The 24691-nt window shown below is 38.4% G+C and overlaps 1 protein-coding gene across 1 annotated transcript in view; it reads right to left on the bottom strand.

The window, feature by feature from the left end:
- DHX36 (DEAH-box helicase 36) overlaps positions 1 to 24407 on the bottom strand; it is a 47922-nt gene extending 23515 nt beyond the window's left edge. Inside the window, exons 1-12 of the mRNA XM_013965621.2 lie at positions 24083 to 24407; positions 18690 to 18814; positions 17713 to 17944; positions 16254 to 16292; positions 14898 to 15068; positions 12791 to 12870; positions 11676 to 11750; positions 11367 to 11533; positions 8542 to 8623; positions 4627 to 4767; positions 4082 to 4184; positions 3642 to 3729 (exon numbers count right to left, since the gene is read on the bottom strand). Coding sequence (XP_013821075.1) covers positions 3642 to 3729; positions 4082 to 4184; positions 4627 to 4767; positions 8542 to 8623; positions 11367 to 11533; positions 11676 to 11750; positions 12791 to 12870; positions 14898 to 15068; positions 16254 to 16292; positions 17713 to 17944; positions 18690 to 18814; positions 24083 to 24334 — 1555 coding nt within the window. The 5' untranslated portion in view covers positions 24335 to 24407. The remainder of the gene's footprint in view (positions 1 to 3641; positions 3730 to 4081; positions 4185 to 4626; positions 4768 to 8541; positions 8624 to 11366; positions 11534 to 11675; positions 11751 to 12790; positions 12871 to 14897; positions 15069 to 16253; positions 16293 to 17712; positions 17945 to 18689; positions 18815 to 24082) is intronic.

The following is a 24691-nucleotide window of genomic DNA, read 5'->3' as shown; positions in this document are numbered from 1 at the left end:
TGGGTGAATATGTTTGCAGACTTTGGGTAATCCCACTTTAATCGAAGAAAATTTTAAATTTTAAAGCAAATTACTTATTAAATTTCCATGCGCACTTAAAAATAATGAAATAGCATTGGTAAAACATAATACATTCCAAAAGTCACCCACATTAAAAAAATAATAATTTTGTTAGGAATATAGAAAGTTTTAGGTTACAAAATCAAGTTGCTCAAGCCCATTCATGATTATCAGTCAACAGACAGTTTGATGTAGTACTGTCATGGGAAGGAGAGAGAGTGTTACACAATCAAGGGTAAATTTCAGCCAGATATCGCTACCAAAGTGCAACCTAACTTAAATCTCTGGCAAGAATGTCCAGAAGACCCTGCTGCTGCTGCTGCTGCTAAGTCGCTTCAGTCGTGTCCAACTCTGTGCGACCCCAGAGACGGCAGCCCACCAGGCTCCCCCATCCCTGGGATTCTCCAGGCAAAAACACTGGAGTGGGTTGCCATTTCCTTCTCCAATGCATGAAAGTGAAAACTGAAAGTGGCATCGCTCAGTCGTGTCCGACTTGTAGCGACCCCATAGACTGCAGCCCACCAGACTTCTCTGTCCTGCCCTAGGTAGCTGTATTTTCCAAGAAAAAGAACTGCTGTTACTCAGGAGATACAGTGCTTCCCACAGCCTCTATGACCCTCCTAAATTGTAAAAAGCTGTCAAATAGTGCTTGACAAAGAATATCTTCAATTACCTATCTCTGTGACACAGTATGAAATACATCCACTCTAACTTAACTTGGATTGAATCAAGCCTTCAGATATACCTTCCAGTTAGCAGGAAAACAGGATTAAGAGATGATCAAATGAAATGATACTATAAAGATTTAGACATCTCCAGAAAGTAGAACCTAGTCTTTTCCACCATTAGGAAAGAAAAGGGAAGATGGGAGTGCCGTTCTAAAACTAAACAATTTATCACTCTGACTTTTTCTACAGTCTGAGCAAGCTAGTTGTGAAAGATACTTTGGGGGAAAAAATGGGAAAATCTGATTATGGATGGGATTATCAGATGATGACAAAGATTTCAGTTCAGTTCAGCCATTCAGTTGTGTCCAACTCTGCGAAACCATGAATCGCAGCATGCCAGGCCTCCTTGTCCATCACCAAATCCCGGAGTTCACTCAGACTCATGTCCATTGAGTCAGTGATGCCATCCAGCCATCTCATCCTCTGTCGTCCCCTTCTCCTCCTGCCCCCAATCCCTCCCAGCATCAGAGTCTTTTCCAATGAGTCAACTCTTTGCATGAGGTGGCCAAAGTACTGCAGTTTCAGCTTTAGCATCATTCCTTCCAAAGAAATCCCAGGGCTGCTCTCCTTCAGAATGGACTGGTTGGATCTCCCTGCAGCCCAAGGGGCTCTCAAGAGTCTTCTCCAACACCACAGTTCAAACGCATCAATTCTTCGGCGCTCAGCCTTCTTCACAGTCCAACTCTCACATCCATACATGACCACAGGAAAAACCATAGCCTTGACTAGACGGACCTTAGTCGGCAAAGTAATGTCTCTGCTTTTCAATATACTATCTAAGTTGGTCATAACTTTTCTTCCAAGGAGTAAGTGTCTTTTAGTTTCATGGTTGCAATCACCATCTGCAGTGATCTTGGAGCCCCAAAAAATAAAGTCTGACACTATTTCCCCATCTATTTCCCATGAAGTGACGGGACTGGATGCCATGATCTTCGTTTTCTGAATGTTGAGCTTTAAGCCAACTTTCGCTCTCCTCTTTCACTTTCATCAAGAGGTTTTTTAGTTCCTCTTCACTTTCTGCCATAAGGGTGGTATCATCTGCATATCTGAGGTTATTGATATTTCTCCTGGCGATCTTGATTCCAGCTTGCGTTTCTTCCACCCCAGCATTTCTCATGATGTACTCTGCATAAAAGTTAAATAAGCAGGGTGACAATATACAGCCTTGACGTACTCCTTTTCCTATTTGGAACCAGTCTGTGGTTCCATGTCCAGTTCTAACTGTTGCTTCCTGACCTGCATATAGGTTTCTCAAGAGGCAGGTCAGGTGGTCTGATATTCCCATCTCTTTCAGAATTTTCCAGTTTATTGTGATCCACACAGTCAAAGGCTTTGGCATAATCAATAATGCAGAAATAGATGTTTTTCTGGAACTCTTTTTGAAATTTTTGAAAGATTTTCTTTAAGAGAAATTAAGCTGGTGGTTATACTCTGGCCACCTGATGCAAAAAAAAAGACTCACCAGAAAAGACACTGATGCTGGTAAAGACTGAAGGAAGGAGAAGGGGACGACAGAGGATGAGATGGTTGGATGGCATCACTGACTCGATGGATTTGAGTTTGAGCAAGCTCCAGGTGTTTGGACAGGGAAGCCTGGCATGCTGCAGTCCATGGGGTTCCAAAGAGTAAGACACAACTCAGCGACTGAACTGAACTGAAGCTGGTGGTAGAACTATAAATTAATACTTCCATCCCTGAGTATAATTAAATCAGAAAGTTAATGAATTATAATAATCTTTCACATCACACCCTTTCCCTATTTCCTCCAAAATGATCTCCACATTTTTCTTGGAAAATACATACACACTCACATTTTTAAAACTAAAAGTAGATCATATAATAGTTTATGATGGGGGAAAGAAAGGCCAAAGTTGGAAGGTTCAGCCAGAGAAGTATTTCCGTTTTAAAAAAATATACATGGTTGTACAGTTTAATCATGACCTTACTTTTTCTACACAGAAGTTACCAATGAGGAAACAGAAAGTAGCATTTCATTATAGAGAAGTCATAGTAATCAGACAAAAATATTTTTGCAGTGAAAGAATAGAAAATTAATTATAGTGAACGATTTGAGGGCATTACCATGATGGGATTTAAGAAGTATTTTAGCCAATAAAATTAGATCAAAATATTTTTCAGTATTTTTAAAAAATAAAATGTATCAAAGCACTGCAACAGAGTAAGGCTAGGAAGTATATTCAGAACTATTTAAAATACTAAATGGAATTTGCTTTGATTTTACTTAAGTTAACAGTGACTCTGGAAAAAGCTATAACTTAATTTCACAGGAGAAAAATGTTCCAATGCACTTCTCTAAAACATAAGAGGTTGTATCTTTCAAAACATCCTATTCAACAATCAGATCATCTGAGAATTTTTTTTCTTTTAACCTTCAGATGTTCAGGTCACATTCTAACATTTTGCAGGTCACGTTCTAATATCTGGCGTGAGGGTGTGATCTGGGTCTGCATTTTTAAAGAAGTGCCATGAGTAACTCTGTTGTACAGTTAGAGCTGAGAAATACTGGCCTAAGAGGATAAATTCAAACTTCTTTTCTGCCCAACTAAATGCAGAAGTAAGTGAGGAAACAAAAACCTCAAATGCTAAAGACTCGATTTTATTGGGCAAATTTGGGCAGAGAGGGGAAACAGTCTCACCATAAAACTAAATAAGGAACTTCACTACGTATCTACCATCTTCATCTCTGACCCAGAACTTTAGGGGGGGAAAAAATCCAACTTTTGAAAAAACTCAACTTGGACTATAATAAGCTCAAATGAAAGAAAATAACCAGGCTACACATAACTCAAGTATCATTCTTAGAACAGCAATAAAAATACATTTCTAAAATACCTGATTTAAACATCACTTGTGACATCAAGAGATCGTGTAAAGTGCTGATGTTGTCCCAGCCTGGTAGAAAGACCAATATTGCACCATCCTACGCAGAGGGGAAATAACTGTTATAAAGGATCACATAACAAAATAAAGAGTATAATTCTGTGTACAATTAAGTCTTCATTAAAATCTTATTAGCTCAAGATAACTTTTAGTTACTAATTATAACTAAAGATAGAGTTTGCTTTTTAAAAACAGGATTTATAATCCACACATTTCATTTGTTGAGTCTTTTCTTCAAACAGGTCAAACTGCTAAATGATTTTGCATTTTGAAATTCTTGCTCCTGGTATCAAAAGCTATTTCTTCCAAAGATTATTTTTTTAAAAACATTTAAGAGAAAATTTGAAATTGAAATGTTTCACTTTTGAAAATTAAAGAAAAACAAAACTAACCTCTTCTTCCAAAACAATGTATCGAATAAGGGCAGCAATCAAATTCAGATCAACTTTTTCATCATCCATCACTTCTATAACATCTACAGTGCTCGCAGAATACCTATCAAGTCAAATATAAAGTCATGAAATACTTGACAGTTTCCTGACATTTAACTTACTTATAAAATTTTAAAATTAACTCAATCTACAAATGGGAAAACATACTAAATAAAAAGAAATACTGGGATTATGACAGTGTTTACAAGTCAAATCAGCAGAGTATCCAGCTAGAATTATGAAACTCGAAATGTTATCCTCAGGGCTTCTCTGGTAGCTCAGCAGTAAAGAATCCGCCTGCACTCCAGTATTCTTGCCTGGGAAACCCCACGAACAGAGAGGCCTAGCAGGCCACATTTAGTGACTAAATAACCAAAGAGCTGGATACCACTGAGTGACTAAACAACAATGCTACCCTTAAATACGTACAAAGTTCAAGACGAACTTGCATCTTGTTTTAGTCATTCAGCTACTATGTTCTCACTTTCAAACAAAAACAGACTTACCTTTGTCTCAATTCCCTTAGATAACCTGGCCAGCGTTCTTTATAGATTGCTTCTTTTTCTTCTTTTTCTTGTCTATTCACATGCCCTTGCATGAAACCTTTCTTAAACTGGGATCTGTGTTCTTTTTGTTCTGGAACATATCTAAAATAAAAATACTCTTAAATAGCTTCACTTTATTTAAAATTGGTTTTCACTAATATCTCTGACTTTTTAGGATTTTAGAAAGAAATTTTAAAGAACATCTTCACTATACTTTCTAGTAAATGCTAGTTAAATTTACTTACAAATTGAACATGTAACATTTTAGATTAAAATCATTCTTTATGAAAGTATGTCAAAGCTCTAGATTATCTTCAGCAATAAAAATTTAAATGATAGAGTAACTACCATCTTTAAAAAAATTAACATTAATATAGGTTCAAAATAATAGTTAACACTTGCCTAGACGACTCACATTTTGAATATAGGTGGTTTCTAAACGTGAGCACAAATAATTCCCTGGGGAGTTTGTAAAACAGATTCCTCAATCCTCTACCTTGTGATTTGAATACAGTAGGTCTGGCTGGGGTCTGCTCATCCAGCAATTTTATTTAGTGCCCCAGGAGATTCAGTGTATTTATAACAGTCTGTAGATCCATAGACTCATGCTTGAGAACTACTTAGTTCTGCTAGGTCTTATAGACACAGACAATGGCAGAGCCAGAATCAGCATTCAGATGTCTTACAAGTCAGTCCAGTGCTATGCTTTGACTTCTCCATGCTGCAGCGTACGTCACCTACCATAAGTGAGTTGAGAGGCATGGGAGTGGAGAGAGACAAGGAAAATTAAACCTATACTTTAACCCCAAAGCCCCTCGGAGTTCACCTAGATGAGAGCATCTAGACAGAATGGGGGGTGTGAAGCATGGGCTTTGTGAGTCAGACAGAATGGGACTTATGTCCGTGCTCTGCCATGTGACCTTGGACAAGGTATGAGCCTCCGGCTTTTAGTTTTCTTGAGAGATTAATACTCTTTAACAGTACTGACATGAGAATGAAAAAGAAGTGATAAAGCACGGTGCCTGACATATAGCAGACACCCCAAAGAGTTCATCAATCCCCTTCCCTATTCAGTACCTGTGACCCAGGACTCCCCTAAGTCTTCGATACATATAGAGGCACCACCGAGAGGTAGGGCAACCTGAGACAGAAATTAATCCAGTCAGCAGGATGGACCCACAGCTGGCTCCCTTCCCAGCAATTATAGGATCAGAGGTAACCTTTAGCCCCCCTCCCCAAGTACCCAATCACAACCCTCCATAATATCTCACCTATTTTCTTTCCTACTTCCCTGCAGAGCAGCTCTTCCTCTGGAAAAGGAATAGCTGGGGCCTCTGCTGAAAACTATCCAATGACCACCCCTACTTCACCTCCCCTCTTGCGCTGGCTACAGAACAAGTGCACAAATACTATCTGTTGCTTCAACAGACTCCCCCTTAACTACAGTTCCATGTACATTCGCTGCCTTCCGGGGACCTTAAGAAAGCAACTCATCCTTCTGTAATGTTAGATTACTGATCCCTCAATCTTTGTTTCTGCTGTCAGGTCGTTGCCTGTTATTACCTTAGAAAACAACTGGTAAATGTGCTATGGTAAGAAACAGGGCCACATGGTTGACAGTGGAACTGAGGAGGGAGAGCATAAAAATTTACGAGCATTGATGATATAACCAGAACATGGAAGACCAACATACACTCTTTCACTTTAACATGTTCCTCCCTGAAACACACTACCCTCCTTGCCCTGCAGACCTCACTGCTTTCCTGAGTTGTCCACACTATCCCTGCCTTACACACTCTTCGCTTACCCAGAACAGTAACCAAAGTACTGTAAGTCATTCTGTATCCCGTCCCACTTTCCCCCATGAAAACCCTGAGAGCTTTCTCCTTGAACATAGCTTCTCGTTTTCACTGCTTCTACTTAAGGTCCTTTTCTCTCTCCTATGTTAGTATAAGAGTTTCTCTGTGGGCACTGTGGTCTTCACTCTCACAAACGCTGCCATCTATTTTCCCCAAAACTATGGTCATGTGAGTATGACCAGAGTATACTCCTTAAGAGTAATAGCCTTTATGTATCCCTATCTAGATACAAGCTCCAAAGTTGTGTAATGAGTCATTCCCTTGTTTCTCAGATCTTAGTGCACAGTGAAAGCCATATAGTTTCAAAAATATGTTATATAAATGTCCATTCAAAATTCAGCTGACTTTTCTCCAAGTAAAGTACGCAGTAGGTAGGATCTTTGTTCTCACCTTCCCACCATCACTTTCTGGTTTTCTCCTTTAACAAGTAAGCTGTGAAGTCTTGAAAAATCTCAGCACAAATGTTTCTACATCTGTCCTTTTAGTTCTCAGATGTTTACTATAGGCCAGGCACTGTGCTACGTACTAGTTACAAAGATAGGGCAAAATCTTCCACTTTGAAAATTTGAAATCTAGTGCAAGAGACATATATAACAAGATACATCACATGGCAATAAGGTAAACGGTACAAGAGATATGATAAAAGCGTCCTGGCATCTTGCTGAAAAGGTAACTCACTGTGAGAGGTATCAGAGAAGGCTGAATGGGCAGGGATTTGTTCCCACATAATAGTTTACAGATGAAAAGTGGGAAAGGTGGCAAATGTAACTCTGAAAGGAGGAAACAGAATGTAACAAAGCATAAAGTCCTGAAAGAAAGGGCATAAGCTGGCACAGAAGAGACAGTGGATAGGAGAACTGGCATAATGTGTGCCACTAGACAGGGCCAGACTGTAGAGAGCCTTGGGGGGACAGGCTAAAAAGCGGGAACCTGATCCTGTGGGTCTGTGCCTTCAGCCCTCTCTCATCAAGTGATACTAAGGTAGTTTTGATGGCTCCTAGAGAAGCCTGCTAGCAGCTAAAGGCCAGCGTGAACAGGATCACAACTTGGGCATACCAGCTGAGGTGCTCCGCTTTAGGCCATGACAAAGCAACAAAGGTTCTTCAACTAGTTTTCAAAGAGAAATCTCAAGGGCCATACCCTAGGGAAGAAAGCTCTCATGACCAGAGTTTTGGGGAAAACAGATGGCAGCATCTGTGAGAGTGAAGACCCCAGTGCCTACAGAGAAACTTTTATGCTAACACAGGAGAGATAATAAGGACCTTAAGTAGAAGAAGTGAAAACGAGAAGCTACGTTCAAGCAGAAAGCTCTCAGGGTTTTCATGGGGGAAAGTGGGACGGGATACAGAATGACTTACAGTACTTTGGTTACTAAGCATGTAAAGCACTCAACATATCCTGGAACATAACTGCTTGAAACACCAGCTACTTTGATTTAGAGTTTAAACAACCGGGTGGAAAACAAAAGGAGCAACCATTATAAAGCATACTAAGCAACATAGATTATTTTAATTTTTTTGGTGGAAACACAGTGGAAATCAAATACAAGATGACAGTTTTTGTTTGAAAAATGTGAGGTTCAAGAAATCTGTGATACTGGAATGCTGCTGAGTATAGATTTAGATAAGTTTAGAATTCAGGAAGAATTCGGTTTTGAAACCATAGTTCTGAAAGCTGTAGGAAAATAGTTCTTAAAATTCAGAACTATGATCATGAAAATAAGATTGCACAGTGAAATCATAAAACGCTGAGAAACATCTAAGGTGAGAACTCTAGCGCAATATTATATTTAAAGGGTGGGAAATGGAGGCCAGCAAAGAAGAATGAATACCAGGGAGGAGAATCAGAACAGAAGTTTAACACTAAAGACAGAAATTAACAAACTTTTCTGCCCAGGAGTCTTTAGACAATACTGATATGTGGCTAAAGCCCAAGCTTTGTAATATAATATGGTATGAGCATCAATGTGGATTTTCAAAGACACCAAGTAATCTTTTACTTCCTAATATTTACTGACCTTATTTTTTCAATTATATCTTCCAAAAGATACTCCACAACTGGAAAAGTAAAGCCAGGTATATGTATCATTGGACAGTTACCTATTATGGTAGATAAAACATAAATCAGTATTCAAATGTAAAAGAAACAAAATTAACTGTAAATAGGACAACGACTACATTAGTTTTAACTTCAGAAAAGGGTCCTGACACTTTTACAGCTATACCTTATTTTTCCATATCTCATTTAATAAAAACAGCAGTTTAGTTTTCATTCAGTAGCAATTTACTGTTACCAAACTGTATACACACCTCACAGTTCTACAAAGTAACCCAGAATACAAAAAAATAGCACATTCTAAGTTGGATTCAAGACCTATTAAGTCTATTTCTCTTCATCATTAGCCAAGATGGTGCTATGAGAATTTAAGTTTTAGTGAAACCTGCCTTTAGTGAAATGACCTCTGTGGCATCCAGAATTAGTGAAAGAAAGGAGTAGTTACAGCAAGAACTAACCAAGTATTAAACTACTGCTTACTATTTTAGAATCACTAGTTAAAAAAGAAGTCTCTCAGTACTGTTATTTAAATGTTATTTAGGTTCTGTACCGAACAAAATAAACCATATTCTCTGTAAACAAAGGCCAAAGGTACAGCACAGATGGAAGTAACTGAAGTGGCACCACAACTGAGTACACTTATGTCTCTGACCTGTGCAAGCTTACTCAATGTAAGTTATGGATTTCTCATCAAAAGGACTGAGGCAGAGACAAAAACAAAGTAAGGCTCTGAGGGCCAACTGGACTGATTACAAACACATTAAATATAGTGCTATTCCATTTTAACGTCCTCCCATTTCTCCTCCTTCCCCAATTTAAGCAGTAGAGACAGTGATAATTTTAAAAGAATTTACTCTGCAGCTACTCAAATTTAGGTTCGCTTTTATTTCTTGGCTACTTCATGAAGCTTGTGGGATCTTAGCTCCCTGACCAGGGATTGAACCCAAGTCCCAGCAGTGAAAGCACTAACACTCCCAGGGAATTCCCTCAACTTTGGTTTTAAATCATCCTGACCTTCTGTTAAATATACAACCTTGGGTAAGCTACTTAACTATTCTAAGGTTGTTTTCCATCTGTAACAATGAGAATAATAGCACCTACTTTACAAGATATCAATGAGCATTGATGAAGATAGGCCAAATACGCTACCCAGCAAGTTGAAGGTATTCCACAGTTATCACTGATATCACAGTTATCACTAGTTATCACTGTTATTAGCAAATTGCCACTTTAGCCTGAGATACATCACTTCATGGGAAACAGATGGGGAAACAGTGGAAACAGTGTCAGACTTTATTTTTGGGGGCTCCAAAATCACTGCAGATGGTGACTGGAGCCATGAAATTAAAAGACGCTTACTCCTTGGAAGAAAAGTTATGACCAACCTAGATAGCATATTCAAAAGCAGAGACATTACTTTGCTAACAAAGGTTCATCTGGTCAAGGCTATGGTTTTTCCAGTAGTCATGTATGGATGTGAGAGTTGGACTGTGAAGAAGGCTGAGCGCCGAAGAATTGATGTGTTTGAACTGTGGTGTTGGAGAAGACTCTTGAGAGTCCCTTGGGCTGCAAGGAGATCCAACCAGTCCATTCTAAAGGAGATCAGCCCTGGGTGTTCTTTGGAAGGAATGATGCTAAAGCTGCAACTCCAGTACTTTGGCCACCTCATGCGAAGAGTTGACTCACTGGAAAAGACTCTGATGCTGGGAGGGATTGGGGGCAGGAGGAGAAGGGGACGACAGAGGATGAGATGGCTGGATGCCATCACAGAATCGATGGACATGAGTTTGAGTGAACTCCGGGAGCTGGTGATGGACTAGGAGGCCTGGAGTGCTACGATTCATGGGGTCGCAAAGAGTCAGACACGACTAAGTGACTGAACTGAACTGAACTACATAAAAGCTACAGAAGACTATCAACAAAAGTTAATAAGTTTTTTAAATCTGTGGTTTGACTTCATTAATGTCACCTTAATTATCTGGTGGTAGCACCAAAAGGCCATATCTCTTTAATACAAGACCAGAGATGATGCCACCATTTAAAAAACTACTAGAGAGGGCTTCCCTGGTAGCTCAGTGTTAAAGAATCTGCCTGCCAATGCAGAAGACATGGGTTCAATCCTGGTAAGGGAGGACCCCACATGCTTCTGGCGGAGAAGGCAATGGCAACCCACTCAGTACTCTTGCCTGGAAAATCCCATGGACGGAGGAGCCTGGTGGGCTGCTGTCTATGGGGTCGCACAGAGCAGGACACAACCGAAGCGACTTAGCAGCAGCAGCACATGCTTCTGGAGCAGTTCATGTGCCACAACTACTGAGCTCATATATTGTAACTATTTAAGCCTGAGGACCTAGAGCCTGTGCTCTGCAACGTGAAGCCACTTTAATGAGAAGCCTGCGCACCACAACTAGAGAGTAGCCCCTACTCCCTACAACTAGAGAAAAGCCCATGCAGCAACAGACACAACATAGTTCAAAATAAATAAGTATTTTAAAAACTACTCGAGGGTAGATAGGAGAAGGGAATGGCAACCCACTCCAGTGTTCTTGCCTGGAGAATCCCAGGGACGGAGGAGTCTGGTGGGCTGCCATCTATGGGGTCACACAGAGTCGGACACGACTGAAATGACTTACTAGCAGCAGCAGAGAGTAGATAAATATTCAAATATAATGCATTGCTAAACATTGACTACTTGCATCACTAAACATCTAAAAACATTTTTTTAAAAACTGCTTCTAAATTCAGTTTTGTGATAACTCTGTAAAGTAACAATCAAATTCTACTCACCAAAATATTCAGAGAATTTCTCAGCATTCAATGTTGCACTCATCAATACTACTTTCAGGTCAGGTCGATAACTGAGAAGATCTTTAACAACAGTCATTAAAACATCTGACTGTAGATTTCTCTCATGGATTTCATCAAGCACGATATGACTAACACTGGACAGATGGCTACAATAGAAGCATAAAGTTTGCTATTCGGCACAAAATCAAAAACAGAACCATTTTACTTTTACATAATAATAAAATCCAATGTAATAGTGACATCTTTTGATGATGTTTAACTAGAGGTCCTGCGTTGAAACATACTCACGGGTCTGACTGAAGCCACTGAAGGATGATTCCTGTTGTACAGTATAAGATAGAACCTTGTTTCCTTGGCAACCGACTGTGAATAAAAGACATGAATTAATTCTTGGTTTTCTTTACTGATGAACTATTAAATACCACAAAACGTTTAAGAGAAAATCTTCAATTTAAAAAATGCTTTCAGTTTTAATGAAAAACTTCATCCTTAATTTTTCAGTTATCAGAACTACTACAGCACAGTAATGAGAAATACTAGCTTCAAGTTCATTATACGTTATTTTTATTATAAATACAATGTTAACGATTTCTTTACAAGACCTAGCATTCAGAAAAAGACCAAATATTTACGAAACTCAACTTCAGTTTAGTGACTGGAAAATCAGTTCATTTAAAAAGATAAACAGTATCTTGAGCTGCAGAGGGCTACAAAAATACAGTGGAGGGGGTGGGGGTTAAGATACAAACTAACTTAAGGTAGTCAGAGGCTGTGTGGTGGTACCAAAACGTACAGGAGGCCACTCCTTTAGGCGAGTGATGGTCTACTAACATATCCAGGAAAAATGCTATCCTTCTGAACATTTCCTAGTGTAAAAGACATCTTAACGTGAAAAAAAGTGAAGTGAAAGTGTTAGTTCCTCAGTCGTGTCCGACTCTTTGAGATCCCCATGGACTGTAGCCTGCCAGGCTCCTCTGTCCATGGAATTTTCCAGGCAAGAACACTGGAGTGGGTAGTCATTCCTTTTTCCAGGAGATCTTCCCAACCCAGGGATCGAAAGACATCTTAAAATGGCAATTCAAATCTGAATTTGGATCAAAAAAAAATGATTTTGTGGGTTGCAAGCCTATGTCGCAGTTACTACAAATGTTAATTCTAAAAACAATAACGAGCATAAAATTTGGGGGAAAATCTTTTTTTTTTTTAATCTCTGATACCTTCAAAGTTTCACTAAAATCTATCTGTAAACAAGAAGTGAACATCCTTGGAAATTCTCTGGTGGTCCACTGATTAGGACTCAGCCCTTTCACTGCTGAGGGCCTGGGTTCAATCCCTGGTCAGTGAACTAAGATCTCAGAAGCTGCCTGGCACGGCCAAAAACAAAACAAGTGAACACTCTTTACCTCTGGAGCCGAATTTGGTATCCAGTACTATTACCATTGCCACAAGATTCCGCCCTTTCTGCAGCCACTCTCTCTGCAACCTTTAATTAAATAAAATAGAGTTACAAAGAAAACATTTCCTTAGAGTAAATATCCTAAATGTCTGTGAAAATCTGGAGTTGTTGAAACACTACTCATTAAATAAGAGAAACATATTAAAATCTGAGGTATCTAAAACTGTTCCCTTTCAAGAGCTGAAGGCTACCTGCTTATGCTTACTTTTCATTTCCTCTGAAATTCTCCCTCCTAACTATTTCCAAAGCAACTTTCTATAAGTCCGCTCTGTCTTTGTCTTAAAAACAGTTGGAAATTTTAATCTAAACTCGTACAGGTTGAATATAATTTGAGAGTAACTATATACTTGATATATTTTCTTATCTGATTCTTTTTTGTAGATTAGCAGGCTTAATTCTTAACTCTTGGTTAAGTTCTTAGAATTACGGCTGCTAAAGATAAGCTCTAAACAGATGAAATCCTATAAACTAATACTGATTTGTGCAACTGAAAGTAACCAACAGTCATTCAGTGACAAAGCAGTGATTTATGAGGTTAGAAATAGAAAATGACAATTAGCTTTTAAGAAATACTTCAGAAGTAAAATTTCCCGATCATCATATCCTGTATACATTAACTTAAGACCATTACTTCACTTTTTACTGTTGATTAAACTGCCCATTTAAATATCAACAGATCTTGGGGGGAAAATAAGCAACGAAATAACCTAATTAACATTTCTCCTTACTATCAATTTATAGTAGCGTGCTGCTGTCCATGCGGTCACAGAGTTGGACATGACTGAGCGAATGAACTGAACTGACAGTCATATTTCAGTGAAAACGATAAAATTAGATTTTTAACCAAAGTCTAGCTATATAACAGTGTTACAATGAAAGTGGCTTATTTTTCACCATTCTGTGAACTTATGCCATTTCTAGGAATATTATCCTCCCATACACATGGCAGCTTTACTTTTTAAAAATAGTTATCTCTTAGGAACTGTAACTTAAACGTATACTATAGTTCCTACAAAATGTTGCTGTAATGGGTAATGCAGTTCCTGACCACAGATTCTGTATAAAATGACTTAATAAGTAATAAATAACACTATCATAAAATCAAATACAACCGGAAAGCTTCATAATTTAAATTTACACAAAGAATTACATAACACTGAAGTAAATGTACTGTACACCTGATGTTGTAAGAAACCCCAAACATCTTTACAGGACATATAACTCATATATTTAACTAGGTCATCTAACTAAACACAATGTTATCTATATAAACATGTAGTTAATATCTGTTTCAAAATAAACTCCAAATACCTTATTTTTCTATGACTAATTCCCTAATACTGCTGCTGCTGCTGCTAAGTCACTTCAGTCGTGTTCGACTCTGTATGACCCCATAGACGGCAGCCCACCAGGCTCCCCCATCCCTGGGATTCTCCAGGCAAGAACACTGGAGTGGGTTGCCATTTTCTTCTCCAATGCATGAAAGTGAAAAGTGATAAGGAAGTCGCTCAGTCGTGTCCGACTCTTTGAGACCCCATGGACCGCAGCCTACCAGGCTCCTCTGTCCATGGGATTTTCCAGACAAGAGTACTGGAGAGGGGTGCCATCTCCTTCTCTGTCTCTAATACTGAACTGCACTAAAAAAATCAGAAATACTGCTATCATTCAGTACCTGTACACTAAAAAAAAAAAGAGCTGAAAACAGTATTAAATGAATCAAGGAGTAAAATGTAAAGTATCTAATGATGGAGATTATTTGAAGCTCATACTCAATTCTATAAACATTATCAGCTTTTCATTTAGTTTTACAGAAAATTGCCTGGATTTGCAATTTATCTTGAACTCCTAAACATCTGTTATCAATGAGAGAGGTCATTCAATTTCTTGGTCTTTACTACCAAATACTTGCTAACCAAATTTTGCTTTCATAGCAACATATCCTAAACCTAATTAAGAATCACCTCAACAATCAAAATCAGTAATTTCTAGCAAGACTACATAGAAGAATGGGAAAAAAAAAAGTTGGGAATTTTAACAAGTGAGAGCTTACTTACTGAAATGGCACTAATTCTTCTTGGCTGAGTACAAACTATCCTGCAAGCAGATCCTTTTCCTCTTTCAATGTAGTTATCCAAAATGAACTGAGTAACTTGAGTGGTTTTTCCACAACCGGTTTCACCACTTATCACTGTTACCTGATGGTTATCAATCATATTTACCAATTCCTATTTCAAAAGCAGAAAAAGTGAAGAACATCCATCACATGATGACTAAGTCTGAAAAGTTACCTGAATCTTACCGACTGAAGGTTAACTTTTTAATAAGCATATTAATATTTGAAAATTCTGTTATATGCAATACTGGCAGTTTGGGTATCTGGATCTACCAGTTTTCAAGAGATGAGGCACCAAATTTTAAGAAGAACAGAGCCATGGCTCTGTTAAAGAAAAGCACACAAGGAAAAGGAGACAGCTTATAAATTCATGTAAGAATTAACATTAATTAAAAAGAATGTTGACATGTGGGTCTGTTGAATATAAGGCAAATCTCCTGAAAAAGCCTACTCAGAACATCGAGGATTTATGTTATAAATCATAAATACGGCTTTGTCTATAGGACAACTTTTGTATACTGTTTGAGAACAACGAAGAGTATAATTTAAGACTATTGCCTTTTAAATAATTAAAACAGAGCCAAGTTTTAGATAACTAGATCAAATGGCTAAAATTCAGGTACTATCTGCAAAACTGCCTACTCAGGAAAGATCTTCTTATAGATAAACATGAATATTTTCAAATTAGTAGTACTAACAAAACCATCCCACCACTACTTCAAAAGGGTGTTAGGAGTTATTTTTAACTTATGAAACACTCTAACTTGAAAACTCACCATTTAAAAATTTATCTAATACCTCGTATATATCAGAACAAATTCCAACAAAGTAACAGCTAGAAGTACTTAGAAGCAGACCATGATTTATTCATTCAAAAGGTATTTACTAGGGGTCTATAGAATGTAACGCACTGTTCTGAGTAAAGACGTACATAGTGACCAAAACAGACTGTCCTTAAGAAAAGTAAAGTCAAAACAAAGGAAGACTGAGAGGTCAGGGAAGGATGGGAGACTATATTATTCTATACAGGGTGACTGTATGAGGAAACAAACTTACAAGTGAAAATTCTATTTTCAAACTCTATCATGGACATAAATAAAGAAAAATTGTCAGTAAAATTGCTTCAGGAATTTTTTTTTTTTTTTGGTCTTTCAACAATTCAAAAGAATAAAACGAACTTCCAAGACTATCCTTTAGGGAAAAGTTCATTAGTTTATATTTCTTCTTGATTCAGAGCTTAAAAGAAATGGATTTAAGCATTTTGCAAATCATATTAAACAGTGTATATAAATTTTACCTTTTGCATTCCATATGACGGCAGCTTTTCCCGGAAACGCTGAAATTATAAAAAAAAATTTTTTTAATTTTTTACAAGAGAAATATAATCAAATTATAATCCTGGTAAATAAAATATATCATAGATAAACATATTAAGAGTCCAAAAGTATTTTTTATTACCACATAGCTTATTTGAGGTGTCAAGACTTATCTTGGAAAACAGCACAATGACAAGCATCAAGCAAGTAGAAAAACGTTTATCAAAAAAATTATAAGTTAAAGGAAAAAAAATATGGCATATTACCAAGGATGAAAAAAGTTGAGCTCTTAAAAACACTTAAATTTTAAACCTGGTTCTGGTACTAGCTGTGCAAGCACAGGTAGGTCACTGAACCCAAGATTCTTTTTTCTCCTGTGAAACAGACAAGTGTAATCTGCACAGGCTGCTGAGAGGTTTAAATGGTGTGATACACAGGAAGCATTTAACATGCCTGACCAAAAGGAAGACCAACCATTTCTTCTCCTAACTTTCTCTGCACTAGATCAATTACTCATCTTCAATAATATCTGAGTTCTGTCCTCCATACAAAGCAGAGATGGCAGCTAACTCTGTGTTCCTAAGGTTATACACAAGCAGCTCAGCTCTCAGGTAAAACATTCTCAATAACTTCATCTTGAAATCTTCTCTGTCCCTAATACATATTTTCACTCAAAAGGCATCAAAGAGCTATAGCATTTGGTCCCTAGACAACCTCAGCTGATCTGTTTTAATAAGGATATTCAACCTTCACTGAGCCAAAAGATCCTTTCCTTCCTACAGGAGACACAATGATCTGCCTTTCTCAAAAACAGCAATACATATCTGCACATTAAAAGACATGGCTCTCAGAATTCCCTCTTAAAAATGAACATTTTATTACACCTATCTCTAGAACATCCACAAAGCACTCAATTTCATGTTTTAGCAGGAAGGACCTTGCCCAGGAAAAGAAAATACTGAAAAAATTTCAAGAGAACTCAGTTGCCACAGTTCTGTCTTTAAAGTGTCAGTGAACGTAGTAAGCACATCATGACTTTTGAGGGATTTAACTTTAACATCTGTAAAAGGAAAGAGTGGATTAGATGTTCCACAAGCAAACAGTTTTACAATTCTAACCACCCTGTCTCTTATGACATCTCACTAACAGTCTAGAAATATTGAAGAATGATTTTTTTTTTCATTTGCACTACCCATTTCTTAAATATTTCTTCTCTTCCCCATATAAACTGTGAGACAGGCTCCTTATGTGTAATTCCATTCTCACTATTTCTCTATACTATGAGGGGGTGGGTGGTAGGGTGGGGGTGGGGGATTCTCAGAGGATGGCTTGTTGAGAAATCTCAACTCATTTAGATATCAGGCAGCTACCTCTAACCATAAACACATTTTTATCAAGTGTCAGAAGAGATGACAAGTAAAAATCTTTTCCTTCCATTACCTGCATTTCAATATACCGAAGGTCAGTTTTCTTCTTTTGTAAATCTTCCAATAATTGTTGGTCTAGAATTGCATCTGGTTCATTTTCTTGCAAGAGATATTCAGAATCACGATCAATGTATTTGTCCCTGATTCTAAATGGCCTCTTTTCTTGATTTATCATTTTTTTTTCTTGATGCTCAACATTCTTTACTGAATTTGGTTTGTTCTCAGCAGGAGCTTCAGTACCGTATCTATTTTGAAAAAATAAAAAAGTAATAAAGGTTAAATAAAGATCCACTCAAGCCCTGAAACAAAATAGAACAATATGGTGTTTAATGATTTCAAAATCACCAAAATCAAGGGCTTATTCTTTTATCTTAGTAGAGCAATATGAAAATACTTAGATTCTTATAATAAATTCAATTTTTTCTACCCTACAAATAGATACTACCAGTAGGTTATTCCTTGTGGTAGTTAAAGCAATAAAAATCCACCCAGTAGTCATTCCTTCATAGCAATGACTTAGTGTTTTTCTTTACCTAATTTTCTGAGCCTTGTTTTATTTAACAACTTCATTTTCTTCCTGCTACCCTTTCTGAGCTACAAATGGGATGCTATATTACCCAGTCCAAGAAAAACTACTTCTAATTTACCCTGATGATAGTTTCTATGAATTTCCTACAACAGCAATTTAACTTCTTACAGATCTCCTCCACTAGAGAATTTTAGAAATACAATAGTGGGTAGTTAGAATAATAAATAATAACTTCATCAGCCTTCTATGTAAGTAGATTATTCCTACCATTAAACTCTTCTGTGGGAATGATACCACCTAGATTTTTAAATCTTTCACTAACCCTGCTCAAAAAAATACTCTGAGGATAAATTACACTTATAGAAGAGTCTAACAATATTTGTTATCACTTTTTGCAAGCAAATGCTCTAAAACAAGTGTCACTCTGTTCATTTTTTTAAAAAGAATACTTTTTGTTTTACCCATGATCTTCAGGAGCAAACCAGGATATCTGTGCTTCTTCATCTTTATCATTCTTAGTTTGCACAGAATGCAGCAGCTGCACAATTTGTTCTTCTCGACGTTCATCCATATGTACTACAGCTCTCTATTTTGTGCAAAGGAAAAAGCACCCTTATCAACATGAGAAAACGTGCAAAATCATCTGACAACTAAAACAATAAAAGCAACACAATGTATGTTCAGCAAACATATAAAAGAAAGTTAAACTCACCCCCTACTTGCCTTCCAAACACTTTTCTACTACGTGTCTATAAAATCATCTCTACTATAACTGGTGAAGAATTATTTATGTCCTTTACTAAAACTTTGGTGCTCTTTCTACTCTTACATTATACTGTTATTACTTTTTTCCTATCTTAAAATTTAAAAGATACAATTAAATTTAATAAACACAAATGTTCTGATAAAAACAAAAGTTAAAAAATGTAAGAAATATTTTGGTGGCAATAAGCATTTAAATCTCTTACATTATAAACAGTCTCACTTAAAAAGTTCTCAGCCTGTAATATTAATTTTATATTCACAAAAAGGTGAGAGGATTGAAAAATGAAGTAGCCCCTGAAAAACAGATAAAACTTTTTTGGCAAATTATTTTTAATGAGGTTTTCTGTACAATGAGGCCCCAGAGGCTGTGGCAGTGAATTCAGGAATGCTGAAATTCCAAACCTGAATCTAGCCTTTTTCTGTAGGTGTCTCCTTCCTAACCTTCCAGTTACATTACTTTTCACTTTACCTCACCCTCTGCCTGAAGAATCTCATACACATATTTCAGGTTTCATGACTTATCAAGGTATTTGATTTTTTGATTATCCCCTTCCTGCTCTGGACATTCTCAAATATTCTTTCAGCTTATAATTGCAAACTCTTGGCAAAGGAGACTCACAATATTATCCAAACTATTGCGCAGAGGCTCTGTGGACTTTATTTTCATAAGAACTCTTCAGTGAACTCCAATGGTCCAGTAATGTGAGTAGAAAACCTTTACTGTGATAATTCATTAAGATCTATGGGCTATCTACTACTACTGTAACATGATTTAGTCTTCTCTAATACACCTTTCCTCTCCACTGGCTCCTTACCATCAGTTCATTATGGTAGGAACTGAACACAGTCAAACCTCTTCACTTTTAAAACAAAAATAAATATCCTCCCTTGAATTCTCCCACCCATAACTTTTCTTCTTCCTTTCCACTGTAGAACTGCCTGGAAGTGCCCCACTTCTGCCTCTTTCCTTCTCCAGGCACTCCACTGTAATCTGGTTTTTAATTCCCCAACTCATGAAAAGTGCTCTCATCACCAATTACACTGTTGCTAAATCCAAGACACTCTGAACTCTTACATTACTTGACATCATTGCAGCATTTGCCACTACTGATTACTTTCACTTTTTTATATACTCTTTTTCTCCCTAAAGGATTCTCCTGGATTCCAAAACAACATCCACATCTTTATTTTTCTCTTCTCTGAAGGCTCCTTCCTAGATCTTTCAAGCTTCTCTTCCTCAGCCCATACCTTAAGTTTTTCTTGTTCTTCATTATACAGCCTGAGTGCTCAGCAGGCCAGCAGTATCGACAGCATCTGGGAGCCTGTGAGAAAAGCTGTATCTGAGCCCACCCAAGTTCTACATTTTCACAAGATGCCAGGTGATTCAGATTTGAGAAGCAATGGTCTACAGATTTCAGGCCTGTCCCCATCACTATTCCCATTCACTTCTATATCCCAACTACTAGGCACAGTCCCACAAACTTGTCAAGTGTTCACCTGCAGTCTAGATTTCTCTAGGCATCAGATCCACACAGCCTTCCACTTCCCTGAAACCACCACTTATATGCCCTATAATACCACACTTGGTGTGCTTAAGCTGATCCCATCGTTTTCCTCCAATAAGTGTGCTCTTTGTAGTCATTAGTGTCATTCATTCACACCTGCTTTCCCCTTCCTCCAGATAAAATCATCTTGAGTCTATCTTCTAAAATACTTGAAGCTGTCCACTTCCGCCATCTCTACTGCCAATGTCCTAATTCAAGGTCTCATTCCTCACCTGAATTACTGCAGGGACTACCTAATTGGTCTCCCCGTCCCAGGATTGTCTCTTCTTCAACCCATTCTCTATACGGCTGCTACCCAGAGTGAATTTAAACACAAATCTAACACATTTTTGCTTAAAATGCTTTAATGACTTGCTAGAGTTCTTGGGGAAAGAATGTCAGAACTCTGCTTATCTTCTAGTCCAGGACCTTTCATACTGCTATCTGTACAATGAAAGTATCTTGACCAGCATTAAAGGGGGGCAGGCGGAGAGGGCAGAAAGGTACAAACAGAAATAAAAGCCCCAGGGCAGTGTACAAGGTAATTAAGTATTATTTTATGAAACGTCTTGTTCAGTTACACATGAGTACTGGGTTGCAAATTAAAATATAATCCGTTTTGTGCCCTCAGCCATGCCCTTACTTGTTCAGTTCTTTGAACACATTCCTCCTGACCTCTAGGCTGTGGTGTATGCTGCTGCTTCTACCTAAAAATCCCGTTCCAAGACCCCAAGTCACAAACACAAATATACTTTCTCAAGTTTCAACTTAAGGGTTTCTTTTTCTAGGGAACCTACTAAGCTCTTCCTAATTTGAGTCAGGCGATAAGCCCATAGCTTCCTTACCGTACTATTTAAACATTGTATTCTAACTGCCCTAAAGCACCTAATACACTACAATGTCTGTAAGGTGTGGACTGTATCTAGCTTATTAACACAGTGCCTCTGATACTATTTCAAATACATTAGAGCCTCAAAAATATCTTTTGAAACTGTAATAATGCATCATTAGAACAGTCACTGTAAGCAGAGAGGTTACTTAAAAGGTAAAAGTTATGGGAATCTTGACTGGGAAGCAAGCAATCCATTTAGGGCTGAAAGTGATCAAAAAAAGAGGCTGAGCCAAATTATTGAAATATTTCAAAAAATTGAAATATTTAGTAGAGAAAATGGAGAGATAATTTTAGAGAATGGTATGAGAACTATAATAAAAAAGCAAAATTAAAAGTGTGTTTATGAAAGCTTTAATTACATCAAATTGAGAAATGAGCTCAGAAAGGTATGATATGTAGAATCTAAATTATCAAGATTCCTGGAAAACACATTAGGATGCGACTGAAATGTATGAGACTGAGACAGAAGTGACCTGGCTTTCAAACTGTCAGCTAGAGAATGAGATGATCTAAGGCTCTACAAGAGTCAGATATTATGGGGAGGAGTAATCGGAGAAGGCACTGGCAACCTACTCCAATACTCTTGCCTGGAAACTCCCATGGACGGAGGAGCCTGGTGGGCTGCAGTCCATGGGGTCGCTAAGAGTCGGACACGACTGAGCGACTTCCCTCTCACTTTAAACTTTCATGCATTGGAGAAGGAAATGGCAACCCACTCCAGTGTTCTTGCCTGGAGAATCCCAGGGACGGAGGAGCCGGATGGGCTGCCGTCTATGGGGTCGCACAGAGTCGGACATGACTGAAGCGACTTAGCAGCAGCAGCAGAAATAGAAATCATCCTAGAGATCAGTCCTGGGTGTTCATTGGTAGGTCTGATGTTGAAGCTGAAACTCCAATACTTTGGCCACCTGATGCGAAGAGCTGACTCATTTGAAAAGACCCTGATGCTGGGAAAGATTGAGGACAGGAGGAGAAGGGGAGGACAGAGGATGAGATGGCTGGATGGCATCACCGACTCGATGGACATAGGTTTGGGTAAACTCCAGGAGTTGGTGATGGACAGGGAGGCCTGGCATGTTGCAATTCATTGGGTCGCAAAGAGTTGGACACGACTGAGCGACTGAACTGAAGGCTCTACAAGAATCAGATTTTATGCAAAGGAGTAGAAATAGAAGACCAGGCAGTTAAGATTCAGGGACAGACAACAAACTACTGGCTTGATCTATGGTAACTACTGTGGAGATAGGTGGTTAGATTTGAGATATATTAAGAAGGAAAACAGATTTGCTGAAATGAAAGAAGAATCAAAACAAATCTCACTTTGGTCTTGACAAATGAAAAACTGGCAGTGACTTATACTAAAATGGAAAAGGTTTTGGGAGGTGGTGGAAATCAAAGAGTTTAGTTCATAATCATGCAATGTACAAATAACGGATTTTCCTGATTTGCTTAACGTTTCATCTGTTTAGTTCTTATTTTTCTAACTAGACTGTAAGCTCCTTGAATACTTTTCAGATCTCCATAGCATCATACATAAAACCTTGTGTGGAAAAAGAGGTTAAAAAAAAATTGATAAAGAGTTCTTGGGAAGTTACTATGTATATTCTCTAATACCAATCACTCTCCCAATTTCAAGACGACTTAGATATGCTTCCCTTAACTTTAAAAAAAGTTTGCTCAATGAATATGCTAATTTTTGCATGTCAAATAAACATGTCGTTTGAAGAATAACGGTAAGTTGTTAAGGTAAATGGATAATGCTCCCCCGAAATTTAATAAAAATGACATAGATAAAAGGAAAACAAAGAAATGGGATGACTGAAACGCAGAAGCCTAAATGGTGATTCAATCACACTGCATCTAATATGAAAGATGCTTTTTAAGTCAGTAAAAAGCTACTGTAGACCTCATATTAAGAAAACTTCGGTTTAATTATATATACATAATTATTACAATTGTAGGCCACTCGGGGAACTTTAATGGTTCCTTTACTACAGACAGGTGTTTAGTATACAAATCAAAGGAACAACTGCCAGCTGAAGACAAAAGACTAAACCAAATCAACTCTCGAAACTTCTTCCACTTCCAGGATCCTAGGTTTCTTTACCAAAGAGTTGCTAATCAGCAGAAATCTCCGCAGCCCACTGTAATAATAAAAAACCTGAGTTTGTGCCTATTTTAATACTAAAATGAAAGCTCGAAGGAGCTACATTCAAAATAGTGCTTGATAGTTTGTCCCAGGCAAATCTGTATTTAATGTATAAAACCGCTATTTTAGAGTTCATCAGGCAAAGAACTTAAAGTAACATTATCATAACGGAACGGGTAGCTAGAGATACTACGTGATACCCAATATAGTTAATTCCGGATGGACCTTCAATTTAACATTTGGTTCCCAGTTCTCTGTCTTTCAAGCAAAGTATATACTCTTGGCCCGCATAAACCTCAACAGCTCCAGGTAAGATGCACATGGCCAACGTTACAGCTATAGTATCCACTACAGGAAGTTTTAGCACTTGCAGTTCACAAAGCATATACACCAGTTAAAAAAAAAAAAAGTTTTTTTTTTAAAAGGCGGGGGGGGGGGTAGGGGGGAAGGCTGGAAAAGAAACCTGTCCCACCCCATCCTCCCTCCACTACCGAGTCTGTTTACCTCCTGCCTCTCTGCTTCCTTGTTCTTCTGGCCTTGTTTCTTCGCGTACCATAAGCCGATTTCGCGGCCTTTCAGGTGCCCGGGATGTCGGCCTCGGCCGCCTCGACCACCCCCTCCGCCGCCGCCACCTCCAGAGCCTCGGTTCCCCCCATGGCCTCCTCCATAGCTGCCTCCATAGCTTCCTCCGTAACCCCCGCCAGAGCTGCGGGGGCCACCATCGCGGCCCCAGTTCTGATGGTAGTCATAGCTCATTGTTCCAGCAGACCTCAACTCGTGAGTACCTGCAACCGCTGGAAATGGCGACCGGGGCCGGAAGCCGGTGCGCGTCCACTTCCGCTTTGCTGCCGGCGCCCAGCGCAGGAGGGAGGGACATTTAACGTCACAAGCAGACGTTTCCGGTGACGACACACGACGTCGGCCCGGGAAGTCCCCGGGTTGGCTCAGGTGAAATCTGTGTTGTGTTCAGAGATGTTTACCTTTATACCTTTGGAGGGAAAGCCAGCAGAAGGCTCAGGTTTTCTTTCCCGAAGTCCAGCATGTGAGGAGACGGGTTTTGGGTTTTAGTTTATTCCCGTAGGAGTTTGCTTCCCAGTAGGTCCTGTAAACCTC

This window comes from Capra hircus, chromosome 1, assembly GCF_001704415.2.
Source record: "Capra hircus breed San Clemente chromosome 1, ASM170441v1, whole genome shotgun sequence".
Taxonomy (NCBI): Eukaryota; Metazoa; Chordata; class Mammalia; order Artiodactyla; family Bovidae; genus Capra; species Capra hircus.
This window is presented reverse-complemented; position numbering and strand designations above follow the sequence as displayed.